Source organism: Oncorhynchus clarkii, chromosome 23 (genome assembly GCF_045791955.1).
Source record: "Oncorhynchus clarkii lewisi isolate Uvic-CL-2024 chromosome 23, UVic_Ocla_1.0, whole genome shotgun sequence".
NCBI lineage: Eukaryota > Metazoa > Chordata > Actinopteri > Salmoniformes > Salmonidae > Oncorhynchus > Oncorhynchus clarkii.
The window spans coordinates 60,642,298-60,656,916 of NC_092169.1; the positions used below are offsets into that span (position 1 = coordinate 60,642,298).

Genomic DNA, 14,619 nt, shown 5'->3' on the forward strand with positions numbered 1-14,619 from the left:
CATCTCCTTCTACAGTGTAATAGACCCTCTCGTCTCCTTCTACAGTGTAATAGACCCTCTCATCTCCTTCTTCAGTGTAATAGACCCTCTCGTCTCCTTCTACAGTGTAATAGACCCTCGTCTCCTTCTACAGTGTAATAGACCCTCATCTCCTTCTACAGTGTAATAGACCCTCTCGTCTCCTTCTACAGTGTAATAGACCCTCTCATCTCCTTCTACAGTGTAATATTCCCTCTCATCTCCTTCTACAGTGTAATAGACCCTCGTCTCCTTCTACAGTGTAATAGACCCTCATCTCCTTCTACAGTGTAATAGACCCTCATCTCCTTCTACAGTGTAATAGACCCTCTCGTCTCCTTCTACAGTGTAATAGACCCTCTCGTCTCCTTCTACAGTGTAATAGACCCTCTCATCTCCTTCTACAGTGTAATAGACCCTCTCATCTCCTTCTACAGTGTAATAGACCCTCTCATCTCCTTCTACAGTGTAATAGACCCTCGTCTCCTTCTACAGTGTAATAGACCCTCTCGTCTCCTTCTACAGTGTAATAGACCCTCATCTCCTTCTACAGTGTAATAGACCCTCTCATCTCCTTCTACAGTGTAATAGACCCTCTCATCTCCTCCTACAGTGTAATAGACCCTCTCATCTCCTTCTTCAGTGTAATAGACCCTCTCGTCTCCTTCTACAGTGTAATAGACCCTCGTCTCATTCTACAGTGTAATAGACCCTCATCTCCTTCTACAGTGTAATAGACCCTCGTCTCATTCTACAGTGTAATAGACCCTCATCTCCTTCTTCAGTGTAATAGACCCTCTCGTCTCCTTCTACAGTGTAATAGACCCTAATCTCCTTCTACAGTGTAATAGACCCTCTCGTCTCCTTCTACAGTGTAATAGACCCTCTCATCTCCTTCTACAGTGTAATAGACCCTCTCCTCTCCTTCTACAGTGTAATAGACCCTCTCATCTCCTTCTACAGTGTAATAGACCCTCTCATCTCCTTCTACAGTGTAATAGACCCTCTCATCTCCTTCTACAGTGTAATAGACCCTCTCATCTCCTTCTACAGTGTAATAGACCCTCATCTCCTTCTACAGTGTAATAGACCCTCTCATCTCCTTCTACAGTGTAATAGACCCTCTAATCTCCTTCTACAGTGTAATAGACCCTCTAATCTCCTTCTACAGTGTAATAGACCCTCTCGTCTCCTTCTACAGTGTAATAGACCCTCTCATCTCCTTCTACAGTGTAATAGACCCTCTCATCTCCTTCTACAGTGTAAAAGACCCTCTCATCTCCTTCTACAGTGTAATAGACCCTCTCATCTCCTTCTACAGTGTAATAGACCCTCATCTCCTTCTACAGTGTAATAGACCCTCTCGTCTCATTCTACAGCGTAATAGACCCTCTCATCTCCTTCTACAGTGTAATAGACCCTCGTCTCCTTCTACAGTGTAATAGACCCTCATCTCCTTCTACAGTGTAATAGACCCTCTCATCTCCTTCTACAGTGTAATAGACCCTCTCATCTCCTTCTACAGTGTTATAGACCCTCTCATCTCCTTCTACAGTGTAATAGACCCTCTCATCTCCTTCTACAGTGTAATAGACCCTCTAATCTCCTTCTACAGTGTAATAGACCCTCTAATCTCCTTCTACAGTGTAATAGACCCTCTCGTCTCCTTCTACAGTGTAATAGACCCTCTCATCTCCTTCTACAGTGTAATAGACCCTCTCATCTCCTTCTACAGTGTAATAGACCCTCTCATCTCCTTCTACAGTGTAATAGACCCTCTCATCTCCTTCTACAGTGTAATAGACCCTCATCTCCTTCTACAGTGTAATAGACCCTCTCGTCTCATTCTACAGCGTAATAGACCCTCTCATCTCCTTCTACAGTGTAATAGACCCTCTCGTCTCCTTCTACAGTGTAATAGACCCTCTCGTCTCCTTCTACAGTGTAATAGACCCTCTCGTCTCCTTCTACAGTGTAATAGACCCTCGTCTCCTTCTACAGTGTAATAGACCCTCATCTCCTTCTACAGTGTAATAGACCCTCTCATCTCATTCTACAGTGTTATAGACCCTCTCATCTCCTTCTACAGTGTAATAGACCCTCTCATCTCCTTCTACAGTGTAATAGACCCTCTCGTCTCCTTCTACAGTGTAATAGACCCTCTCATCTCCTTCTACAGTGTAATAGACCCTCTCATCTCCTTCTACAGTGTAATAGACCCTCTCGTCTCCTTCTACAGTGTAATAGACCCTCTCATCTCCTTCTACAGTGTAATAGATTCTACAGTAATAATAGATGGAATGCTGAACAGGGTGAGGGGCTCTATAAAGTCCTGTATTTCATGAGTATCCTGAAGGAATGCTGAACAGGGTGAGGGGCTTAATAAAGTCCTGTATTTCATGAGTATCCTGAAGGAATGATGCACCTGTGCAGGGAAGATGTTGGAATTATACTGTATTTTAGAAGACCGCCTTGAATTGTAGATATATATTTATTAAAGGTGGAATGTAGTGTCTGTATTGTAGATATATATTTATTAAAGGTGGAATGTAGTGTCTGTATTGTAGTTATATATTGATTATAGGTGGAATGTAGTGTCTGTATTGTAGATATATATTTACTATAGGTGGAATGTAGTGTCTGTATTGTAGATATATATTTATTAAAGGTGGAATGTAGTGTCTGTATTGTAGATATATATTTACTATAGGTGGAATGTAGTGTCTGTATTGTAGATATATATATATATATTATAGGTGGAATGTAGTGTCTGTATTGTAGATATATATTTACTATAGGTGGAATGTAGTGTCTGTATTGTAGATATATATTCATTATAGGTGGAATGTAGTGTCTATATTGTAGATATATATTTATTATAGGTGGAATGTAGTGTCTGTATTGTAGATATATATTTATTATAGGTGGAATGTAGTGTCTGTATTGTAGATATATATATATATATTATAGGTGGAATGTAGTGTCTGTATTGTAGATATATATTTACTATAGGTGGAATGTAGTGTCTGTATTGTAGATATATATTCATTATAGGTGGAATGTAGTGTCTATATTGTATATATATATTTATTAAAGGTGGAATGTAGTGTCTGTATTGTAGATATATATTTATTATAGGTGGAATGTAGTGTCTGTATTGTAGATATATATATATATATTATAGGTGGAATGTAGTGTCTGTATTGTAGATATATATTTATTATAGGTGGAATGTAGTGTCTGTATTGTAGATATATATTTATTAAAGGTGGAATGTAGTGTCTGTATTGTAGATATATATTTATTATAGGTGGAATGTAGTGTCTGTATTGTAGATATATATATATATATTATAGGTGGAATGTAGTGTCTGTATTGTAGATATATATTTATTAAAGGTGGAATTTTCCTAGAACGTTCTCTGCGCGTCAGTGGGATAACGTCTCATGGCCTCAGGACGACCCCTGTTTGCTGGGGTAAAGCCTGACCCCTCTAGGCGCTGCTGAGTGCAGTGTGGTGACTGAGATGCTCCTATTGCCAGTTACTCCGTTGAAAAGAGCCCCTTTGGCCCTCGTTAGTCATGACAGAAGGCTTCCCTGGCGGACGCCCACCGTGGAGCAGGCTTGACTCTGGAGGTCACACATCTTAGATAATTGCCCAGGTTGGAGATCGTTGGCGATGACAAGGCTTTGTTGGTTCTCTGCTGTGTCTCTACCCCACAGTGACCAGGGTTTTCTGTTCTCTGCTGTGTCTCTCTACCCCACAGTGACCAGGGTTTTCTGTTCTCTGCTCTCTCTCTACCCCACAGTGAGCAGGGTTTTCTGTTCTCTGCTGTGTCTCTCTAAACCACCGTGGAGCAGGCTTGACTCTGGAGGTCACACATCTTAGATCGATGCCCAGGTTGGAGATCGTTGGCGATGACAAGGCTGTGTTGGTTCTCTGCTGTGTGTCTCTACCCCACCGTGGAGCAGGCTTGACTCTGGAGGTCACACATCTTAGATAGTTGCCAGGTTGGAGATCGTTGGCGATGACAAGGCTGTGTTGGTTCTCTGCTGTGTCTCTCTACCCCACAGTGACCAAGGTTTTCTGTGTTGGTTCTCTGCTGTGTCTCTACCCCACAGTGACCAGGGTTTTCTGTGTTGGTTCTCTGCTGTGTCTCTACCCCACAGTGACCAGGGGTTTTCTGTGTTGGTTCTAACTGCTACTTCCTGTCTCTGTGTCTCCAGGACGACAAGGTTGTCCTGCAGTGCTCTGCCACAGTGACCAGGGGTTTACTGTGTTGGTTCTAACTGCTACTTCCTGTCTATGTGTCTCCAGGACGATGAGGTTTCCTGCAGTGTTCTGCCACAGTGACCAGGGGTTTTCTGTGTTGGTTCTAACTGCTACTTCCTGTCTCTGTGTCTCCAGGACGACGAGGTTGTCCTGCAGTGTTCTGCCACAGTGACCAGGGGTTTTCTGTGTTGGTTCTAACTGCTACTTCCTGTCTCTGTGTCTCCAGGACGACGAGGTTGTCCTGCAGTGTTCTGCCACAGTCCACAAGGAGCAGCAGAAGCTGTGTCTGGCAGCGGAGGGCTTCGGAAATAGACTCTGCTTCCTCGAGTCAACATCCAACTCTAAGGTGAACACAGGAGCCACATCTACCAGACTGCATTGCATCATGTTTATCGCTAGACTGGACTACATCTCCCAGACTGACCTGCTCCAGTACTACAGTTCCCTTCTAACCTGGCTGTTTATCTTTGACTGGACTACAACCCCCAGACTGACCTGCTCCAGGACTACAGGTCCCTTCTAACCTGGCGGTTTATCCTTTGACTGGACTACAACCCCCAGACTGACCTGTTCCAGGACTACAGTTCCCTTCTAACCTGGCTGTTTATCTTTGACTGGACTACATCTCCCAGACTGACCTGCTCCAGGACTACAGTTCCCTTCTAACCTGGCTGTTTATCCTTTGACTGGACTACATCTCCCAGACTGACCTGCTCCAGGACTACAGTTCCCTTCTAACCTGGCTGTTTATCCTTTGACTGGACTACATCTCCCAGACTGACCTGCTCCAGGACTACAGTTCCCTTCTAACCTGGCGGTTTATCCTTTGACTGGACTACAACCCCCAGACTGACCTGCTCCAGGACTACAGTTCCCTTCTAACCTGGCTGTTTATCTTTGACTGGACTACATCTCCCAGACTGACCTGCTCCAGGACTACAGTTCCCTTCTAACCTGGCGGTTTATCCTTTGACTGGACTACATCTCCCAGACTGACCTGCTCCAGGACTACAGTTCCCTTCTAACCTGGCTGTTTATCCTTTGACTGGACTACATCTCCCAGACTGACCTGCTCCAGGACTACAGTGCCCTTCTAACCTGGCTGTTTATCCTTTGACTGGACTACATCTCCCAGACTGACCTGCTCCAGGACTACAGTTCCCTTCTAACCTGGCTGTTAATCTTTGACTGGACTACATCTCCCAGACTGACCTGCTCCAGGACTACAGGTCCCTTCTAACCTGGCTGTTTATCCTTTGACTGGACTACAACCCCCAGACTGACCTGCTCCAGGACTACAGTTCCCTTCTAACCTGGCGGTTTATCCTTTGACTGGACTACATCTCCCAGACTGACCTGCTCCAGGACTACAGTTCCCTTCTAACCTGGCTGTTTATCCTTTGACTGGACTACATCTCCCAGACTGACCTGCTCCAGGACTACAGTTCCCTTCTAACCTGGCTGTTTATTTTTGACTGGACTACATCTCCCAGACTGACCTGCTCCAGGACTACAGTTCCCTTCTAACCTGGCTGTTTATCCTTTGACTGGACTACATCTCCCAGACTGACCTCCTCCAGGACTACAGTTCCCTTCTAACCTGGCTGTTTATCCTTTGACTGGACTACATCTCCCAGACTGACCTCCTCCAGGACTACAGTTCCCTTCTAACCTGGCTGTTTATCCTTTGACTGGACTACATCTCCCAGACTGACCTGCTCCAGGACTACAGTTCCCTTCTAACCTGGCTGTTTATCCTTTGACTGGACTACATCTCCCAGACTGACCTGCTCCAGGACTACAGTTCCCTTCTAACCTGGCTGTTTATCCTTTGACTGGACTACATCTCCCAGACTGACCTGCTCCAGGACTACAGGTCCCTTCTAACCTGGCTGTTTATCCTTTGACTGGACTACATCTCCCAGACTGACCTGCTCCAGGACTACAGTTCCCTTCTAACCTGGCTGTTTATCCTTTGACTGGACTACATCTCCCAGACTGACCTGCTCCAGGACTACAGTTCCCTTCTAACCTGGCTGTTTATCCTTTGACTGGACTACATCTCCCAGACTGACCTGCTCCAGGACTACAGTTCCCTTCTAACCTGGCTGTTTATCCTTTGACTGGACTACATCTCCCAGACTGACCTGCTCCAGGACTACAGTTCCCTTCTAACCTGGCTGTTTATCCTTTGACTGGACTACATCTCCCAGACTGACCTGCTCCAGGACTACAGTTCCCTTCTAACCTGGCGGTTTATCCTTTGACTGGACTACATCTCCCAGACCGACCTGCTCCAGGACTACAGTTCCCTTCTAACCTGGCTGTGTTCTCTTCCAGAATGTCCCTCCAGACCTGTCCATCTGTACATTTGTCCTGGAGCAGTCCCTCTCAGTCCGGGCCCTGCAGGAGATGCTGGCCAACACAGAGGAGAAAGCAGAAGGGGTGAGTACACAGCAAGACCTACCTATCTATCTACGTATATATCTATCTACCTATATCTACCTATCTACCTATATCTATCTATCTATCCATCCTTCCGTTCGTCCGTCCGTCCGTCTGTCTGTTTGTCGCATGCAGGGCTGAGTACACAGATCTATCTATCTATCCGTCCGTCTGTCTGTCTGTCTGTCTGTCTGTCGCAGGCAGGGCTGAGTACACACAGAACTATCTATCTCAGACAGGGCCTGTAATGGTTCTGATGGATGGGACAAGATGTCTCTATAATGGGGTCCTGTGTCAGTGTGTGTTATAGTCCTGTAGTTGTCCCTGCCATAGCCCTGTGGTTGTCCCTGCTATAGTCCCAATCCACAGCCCTGTGGTTGTCCCTGCTATAGCCCTGTGGTTGTCCCTGTTATAGTCCTGTGGTTGTCCCTGTTATAGCCCTGTGGTTGTCCCTGTGGTTGTCCCTGTTATAGCCCTGTGGTTGTCCCTGTTATAGTCCTGTGGTTGTCTCTGCTATAGCCCTGTGGTTGTCCCTGCTATAGCCCTGTGGTTGTCCCTGTTATAGCCCTGTGGTTGTCCCTGCTATAGTCCTGTGGTTGTCCCTGTGGTTGTCCCTGTTATAGCCCTGTGGTTGTCCCTGGTATAGTCCTCTGGTTGTCCCTGGTATAGCCCTGTGGTTGTCCCTGTTATAGCCCTGTGGTTGTCCCTGGTATAGTCCTCTGGTTGTCCCTGGTATAGCCCTGTGGTTGACCCTGTTATAGCCCTGTGGTTGTCCCTGTTAAAGTCCTGTGGTTGTCCTTGTTATAGCCCTGTGGTTGTCCCTGTTATAGTCCTGTGGTTGTCCCTGTTATAGTCCTGTGGTTGTCCCTGTTATAGCCCTGTGGTTGTCCCTGTGGTTGTCCCTGTTATAGCCCTGTGGTTGTCCCTGTTATAGTCCTGTGGTTGACCCTGTTATAGCCCTGTGGTTGTCCCTGTTATAGCCCTGTGGTTGTCCCTGTTATAGCCCTGTGGTTGTCCCTGTTATAGTCCTGTGGTTGACCCTGTGGTTGACCCTGTTATAGCCCTGTGGTTGTCCCTGTTATAGCCCTGTGGTTGTCCCTGTTATAGCCCTGTGGTTGTCCCTGTGGTTGACCCTGTTATAGCCCTGTGGTTGTCCCTGTTATAGTCCTGTGGTTGTCCCTGTTATAGCCCTGTGGTTGTCCCTGTAATAGCCCAGTGGTTGTCCCTGTTATAGCCCTGTCCACAGTCCTGTGGTTGTCCCTGTTATAGTCCTGTGGTTGACCCTGTGGTTGTCCCTGTTATAGTCCTGTGGTTGTCCCTGTGATAGCCCTGTGGTTGACCCTGTTATAGCCCTGTGGTTGTCCCTGTTATAGTCCTGTGGTTGAACCTGTGGTTGTCCCTGTTATAGTCCTGTGGTTGTCCCTGTGGTTGTCCCTGTTATAGCCCTGTGGTTGTCCCTGTTATAGCCCTGTGGTTGTCCCTGTTATAGTCCTGTGGTTGACCCTGTGGTTGACCCTGTTATAGCCCTGTGGTTGTCCCTGTTATAGCCCTGTGGTTGTCCCTGTGGTTGACCCTGTTATAGCCCTGTGGTTGTCCCTGTTATAGCCTAGTGGTTGTCCCTGTTATAGCCCTGTCCACAGTCCTGTGGTTGTCCCTGTTATAGTCCTGTGGTTGACCCTGTGGTTGTCCCTGTTATAGCCCTGTGGTTGTCCCTGTTATAGCCCTGTGGTTGTCTCTGTTATAGCCCTGTGGTTGTCCCTGTTATAGCCTTGTGGTTGTCCCTGGTATAGCCCTGTGGTTGTCCCTGTTATAGCCCTGTGGTTGTCCCTGTTATAGCCATGTGGTTGTCCCTGTTATAGCCATGTGGTTGTCCCTGTTATAGTCCTGTGGTTGTCCCTGTTATAGTCCTGTGGTTGTCCCTGTTATAGTCCTGTGGTTGACCCTGTTATAGCCCTGTGGTTGACCCTGTTATAGCCCTGTGGTTGTCCCTGTTATAGCCCTGTGGTTGTCCCTGTTAAAGTCCTCTGGTTGTCCCTGTTATAGCCCTGTGGTTGTCCCTGTTATAGCCCTGTGGTTGTCCCTGTTATAGCCCTGTGGTTGTCCCTGTTATAGCCCTGTGGTTGTCCCTGTTATAGCCCTGTGGTTGTCCCTGTTATAGCCCTGTGGTTGACCCTGTTATAGCCCTGTGGTTGTCCCTGTTATAGCCCTGTGGTTGTCCCTGTTATAGCCATGTGGTTGTCCCTGTTATAGTCCTGTGGTTGTCCCTGTTATAGTCCTGTGGTTGTCCCTGTTATAGTCCTGTGGTTGACCCTGTTATAGCCCTGTGGTTGACCCTGTTATAGCCCTGTGGTTGTCCCTGTTATAGTCCTGTGGTTGACCCTGTTGTTGACCCTGTTATAGCCCTGTGGTTGTCCCTGTTATAGCCCTGTGGTTGTCCCTGTTATAGCCCTGTTGTTGTCCCTGTGGTTGACCCTGTTATAGCCCTGTGGTTGTCCCTGTTATAGACATGTGGTTGTCCCTGTTATAGCCCTGTGGTTGTCCCTGTTATAGCCCAGTGGTTGTCCCTGTTATAGCCCTGTCCACAGTCCTGTGGTTGTCCCTGTTATAGTCCTGTGGTTGACCCTGTGGTTGTCCCTGTTATAGTCCTGTGGTTGTCCCTGTGGTTGTCCCTGTTATAGCCCTGTGGTTGACCCTGTTATAGCCCTGTGGTTGACCCTGTGGTTGTCCCTGTTATAGTCCTGTGGTTGTCCCTGTGGTTGTCCCTGTTATAGCCCTGTGGTTGTCCCTGTTATAGCCCTGTGGTTGTCCCTGTTATAGTCCTGTGGTTGACCCTGTGGTTGACCCTGTGGTTGACCCTGTTATAGCCCTGTGGTTGTCCCTGTTATAGCCCTGTGGTTGTCCCTGTTATAGCCCTGTGGTTGTCCCTGTTATAGCCCTGTGGTTGTCCCTGTTATAGTCCTGTGGTTGACCCTGTGGTTGACCCTGTTATAGCCCTGTGGTTGTCCCTGTTATAGCCCTGTGGTTGTCCCTGCTATAGTCCTGTGGTTGACCCTGTGGTTGTCCCTGTTATAGCCCTGTGGTTGTCCCTGTTATAGCCCTGTGGTTGTCCCTGTTATAGTCCTGTGGTTGTCCCTGTTATAGCCCTGTGGTTGTCCCTGTTATAGCCCAGTGGTTGTCCCTGTTATAGCCCTGTCCACAGTCCTGTGGTTGTCCCTGTTATAGTCCTGTCCACAGCCCTGTGGTTATCCATGTTATAGTCCTGTGGTTGTCCCTGTTATAGCCCTGTCCACAGCCCTGTGGTTGTCCCTGTTATAGTCCTGTCCACAGCCCTGTGGTTGTCCCTGTTATAGTCCTGTCCACAGCCCTGTGGTTGTCCCTGTTATAGCCCTGTCCACAGTCCTGTGGTTGTCCCTGTTATAGTCCTGTCCACAGCCCTGTGGTTATCCATGTTATAGTCCTGTGGTTGTCCCCGTTATAGCCCTGTCCACAGCCCTGTTGTTGTCCCTGTTATAGTCCTGTCCACAGCCCTGTAGTTATCCATGTTATAGTCCTGTGGTTGTCCCTGTTATAGTCCTGTCCACAGCCCTGTGGTTGTCCCTGTTATAGCCCTGTCCACAGCCCTGTGGTTGTCCCTGTTATAGTCCTGTCCACAGCCCTGTGGTTATCCATGTTATAGTCCTGTGGTTGTCCCTGTTATAGTCCTGTGGTTGTCCCTGTTATAGTCCTGTCCACAGCCCTGTGGTTGTCCCTGTTATAGCCCTGTCCACAGTCCTGTGGTTGTCCCTGTTATAGCCCTGTCCACAGTCCTGTGGTTGTCCCTGTTATAGCCCTGTCCACAGTCCTGTGGTTGTCCCTGTTATAGTCCTGTCCACAGCCCTGTGGTTGTCCCTGTTATAGTCCTGTGGTTGTCCCTGTTATAGTCCTGTGGTTGTCCCTGTTATAGTCCTGTGGTTGTCCCTGTTATAGTCCTGTGGTTGTCCCTGTTATAGTCCTGTCCACAGCCCTGTGGTTGTCCCTGTTATAGTCCTGTGGTTGTCCCTGTTATAGTCCTGTGGTTGTCCCTGTTATAGTCCTGTGGTTGTCCCTGTTATAGTCCTGTGGTTGTCCCTGTTATAGTCCTGTCCACAGCCCTGTGGTTGTCCCTGTTATAGTCCTGTCCACAGCCCATGTAATGGGGTATGTTTAAATGATATGGACTACAGTTCTATGATGTGATGTTATTTTGTGCAGAACTGCAGTGCAGATGTAAACGTTGTATATGATGTTGCAGAACGTATCAGAGACTGAGATGCATTGTCGTATTCCATCATAACTTACCCAGCCAGTCAGTCAGTCAGTCAGTCACCCAGTCAGTCAGTCAGTCAGCCAGTCAGTCAGTCCTGTGGTTGTGCAGATGTAAACGTTGTATATGATGTTGCAGAACGTATCAGAGACTGAGATGCGGTGTCGTATTCCATCATGACTTATCCAGTCAGTCAGTCAGTCAGTCAGTCAGTCAGTCAGTTAGTCAGTCAGTCAGTCAGTCAGTCAGTCAGTTAGTTAGTCAGTTAGTCAGTTAGTCAGTCAGTCAGTCAGTCAGTCAGTCACCCAGTCAGTCAGTCAGTCAGTCAGTCAGCCAGTCAGTCCTGTTGTGCAGATGTAAACATTGTATATGATGTTGCAGAACGTATCAGAGACTGAGATGCATTGTCGTATTCCATCATGACTTGCATTTCTGTAATTAACTTTTTATAATCACCTTTCTATCTATGAATAACTTGGCTAATTAAATTGTTCTCTCTCTGAGCCAGAAGTGTATTCAAGGGCAGTACTGGGAGTCAGGGAGCCCAGAAACAATCAGTCGGTGGGTCGGTCTGCCAGTCAGTCAGTCAGCCAGTCAGTCAGCCAGTCAGTCAGCCAGCCAGCCAGTCAGTAACCCAGTCAGTCAGTAACCCAGTCAGTCAGTCAGCCAGTCAGTAACCCAGTCAGTCAGTAACCCAGCCAGCCAGTCAGCCAGTCAGTCATCCAGTCAGTCAGTAACCCAGTCAGTCAGTCAGTCAGTCAGTCACCCAGTCAGTCAGTCAGTCAGTCAGTTAGTCAGTCACCCAGTCAGTCAGTCAGTCAGTCAGTTAGTCAGTCAGTCAGTCAGTCAGTCAGTCAGTCACCCAGTCAGTCAGTCAGTCAGTCAGTCAGTCACCCAGTCAGTCAGTCACCCAGTCAGTCAGTTAGTCAGTCAGTCACCCAGTCAGTCACCCAGTCAGTCAGTCAGTCAGTCAGTCAGTCAGTTAGTCACCCAGTCAGTTAGTCAGTTAGTCACCCAGTCAGTTAGTCAGTTAGTCACCCAGTCAGTTAGTCAGTTAGTCACCCAGTCAGTTAGTCAGTCAGTCAGTTAGTCACCCAGTCTGTCACCCAGTCTGTCAGTCAGTCAGTCACCCAGTCAGTCAGTTAATCAGTTAGTCAGTCAGTTAGTCACCCAGTTAGTCAGTCACCCAGTCACCCAGTCAGTCAGTCAGTCTGTCAGTCAGTCAGTCTGTCAGTCAGTCACCCAGTCAGTCAGTCAGTTAGTCAGTCAGTTAGTCAGTCAGTCAGCCAGCCAGTCAGTCAGTCAGTCAGTCAGCCAGTTAGTCACCCAGTCAGTTAGTCAGTCAGTCAGTCAGTTAGTCACCCAGTCAGTCAGTTAATCAGTTAGTCAGTCAGTTAGTCACCCAGTCAGTCAGTCAGTTAGTCACCCAGTCAGTTAGTCAGTCAGTCAGTTAGTCAGTCACTCAGTCAGTCAGTTAGTCACCCAGTCAGTTAGTCACCCAGTCAGTTAGTTAGTTAGTCACCCAGTCAGTTAGTCAGTTAGTCAGTCAGTCAGTCAGTTAGTCAGTCACCCAGTCAGTCAGTCAGTTAGTCACCCAGTCAGTTAGTCACCCAGTCAGTTAGTCAGTTAGTCAGTCAGTCAGTCAGTCACCCAGTCAGTCAGTCAGTCAGTCACCCAGTCAGTCAGTCAGTCAGTCAGTCACCCAGTCAGTCAGTCAGTCAGTCAGTTAGTCAGTCACCCAGCCAGCCAGTCAGTCAGTTAGTCAGTTACTCAGTCAGCCAGCCATTCAGTCAGTCAGTCACCCAGTCAGTCAGTCAGTCTGTTAGTCAGTCAGTCAGTTACCCAGTCAGCCAGCCAGTCAGTCATTCACCCAGTCTGTCATTCACCCAGTCAGTCAGCCAGCCAGTTAGTCAGCCAGTTAGTTATTCAGTCAGCCAGCCAGCCAGCCAGCCAGTCAATCAGTCACCCAGTCAGTCAGCCAGTCAGTCAGTCAGCCAGTCACCCAGTCAGCCAGTCAGTCAGTCAGCCAGTCAGCCAGCCAGCCAGTCAGCCAGTCAGCCAGCCAGCCAGCCAGCCAGCCAGCCAGTCAAAGAGATACAGAGAGGCAGGTAGGAGGAGAGGTGGGGGGTAGAGATACAGAGATACAGAGAGGCAGGTAGAAGGAGAGGTGGGGGGGTAGAGATATAGAGAGGCAGGTAGAAGGAGAGGTGGGGGGGGGGGGGTAGAGATACAGAGAGGCAGGTAGAAGGAGAGGTGGGGGGGTAGAGATACAGAGAGGCAGGTAGAAGGAGAGGTGGGGGGGTAGAGATACAGAGAGGCAGGTAGAAGGAGAGGTGGGGGGGTAGAGATACAGAGAGGCAGGTAGGAGGAGAGGTGGGGGGTAGAGATACAGAGATACAGAGAGGCAGGTAGAAGGAGAGGTGGGGGGGGGGTAGAGATACAGAGAGATACAGAGAGGCAGGTAGAAGGAGAGGTGGGGGGGGTAGAGATACAGAGAGGCAGGTAGAAGGAGAGGTGGGGGGGGGGGTAGAGATACAGAGAGGCAGGTAGAAGGAGAGGTGGGGGGGGTAGAGATACAGAGAGGCAGGTAGAAGGAGAGGTGGGGGGGTAGAGATACAGAGAGGCAGGTAGAAGGAGAGGTGGGGGGAGTAGAGATACAGAGAGGCAGGTAGAAGGAGAGGTGGGGGAGTAGAGATACAGAGAGGCAGGTAGAATGAGAGGTGGGGGGAGTAGAGATACAGAGAGGCAGGTAGAAGGAGAGGTGGGGGAGTAGAGATACAGAGAGGCAGGTAGAAGGAGAGGTGGGTGGGGTAGAGATATAGAGAGATACAGAGAGGCAGGTAGAAGGAGACGTGGGTGGGGTAGAGATATAGAGAGATACAGAGAGGCAGGTAGAAGGAGAGGTGGGTGGGGTAGAGATATAGAGAGGCAGGTAAAAGGAGAGGTGGGTGGGTAGAGATACAGAGAGGCAGGTAGAAGGAGAGGTGGGTGGGGTAGAGATACAGAGAGGCAGGTAAAAGGAGAGGTGGGTGGGGTAGAGATACAGAGAGATACAGAGAGGCAGGTAGAAGGAGAGGTGGGGGGGGTAGAGATATAGAGAGATACAGAGAGGCAGGTAGAAGGAGAGGATGTGACTGTGTGTAGACGGAAAGTGCGTAAAGATAAAAGACCAAGAGAGATTGGAAGAGGAGCAGCAAGTGTGAGAGCTCAACATTTAATTTGTAAACCGTGCACAGCACTCCCAGCATGCTGAAGAGTGAGCAGGGAAAGGAAAAAAGATAGCTTCAGTAGTTACAGTCTAACAGAATTACAGCTATGGCCTGTGGAAGAGCCAGGTTAGTAATGACTGATGGAGGGACCAGGTTAGTACTGACTGATGGAGGGACCAGGTTAGTAATGACTGATGGAGGGACCAGGTTAGTAATGACTGATGGAGGGACCAGGTTAGTAATGACTGATGGAGGGACCAGGTTAATAATGACTGATGGAGGGACCAGGTTAGTAATGACTGATGGAGGGACCAGGTTAGTAATGACTGATGGAGGAACCAGGTTAGTAATGACTGATGGAGGGACCAGGTTAGTAATGACTGATGGAGGGAC

General features: G+C 48.3%; 1 protein-coding gene across 1 annotated transcript in view; it reads left to right on the forward strand.

Moving 5' to 3' along the window:
• The window catches only part of LOC139381183 (ryanodine receptor 2-like), a 497,608-nt gene that overhangs the window by 150,045 nt on the left and 332,944 nt on the right, over window positions 1-14,619 (forward strand). Inside the window, exons 2-3 of the mRNA XM_071124606.1 lie at window positions 4,517-4,636; window positions 6,631-6,735. Coding sequence (XP_070980707.1) covers window positions 4,517-4,636; window positions 6,631-6,735 — 225 coding nt within the window. The remainder of the gene's footprint in view (window positions 1-4,516; window positions 4,637-6,630; window positions 6,736-14,619) is intronic.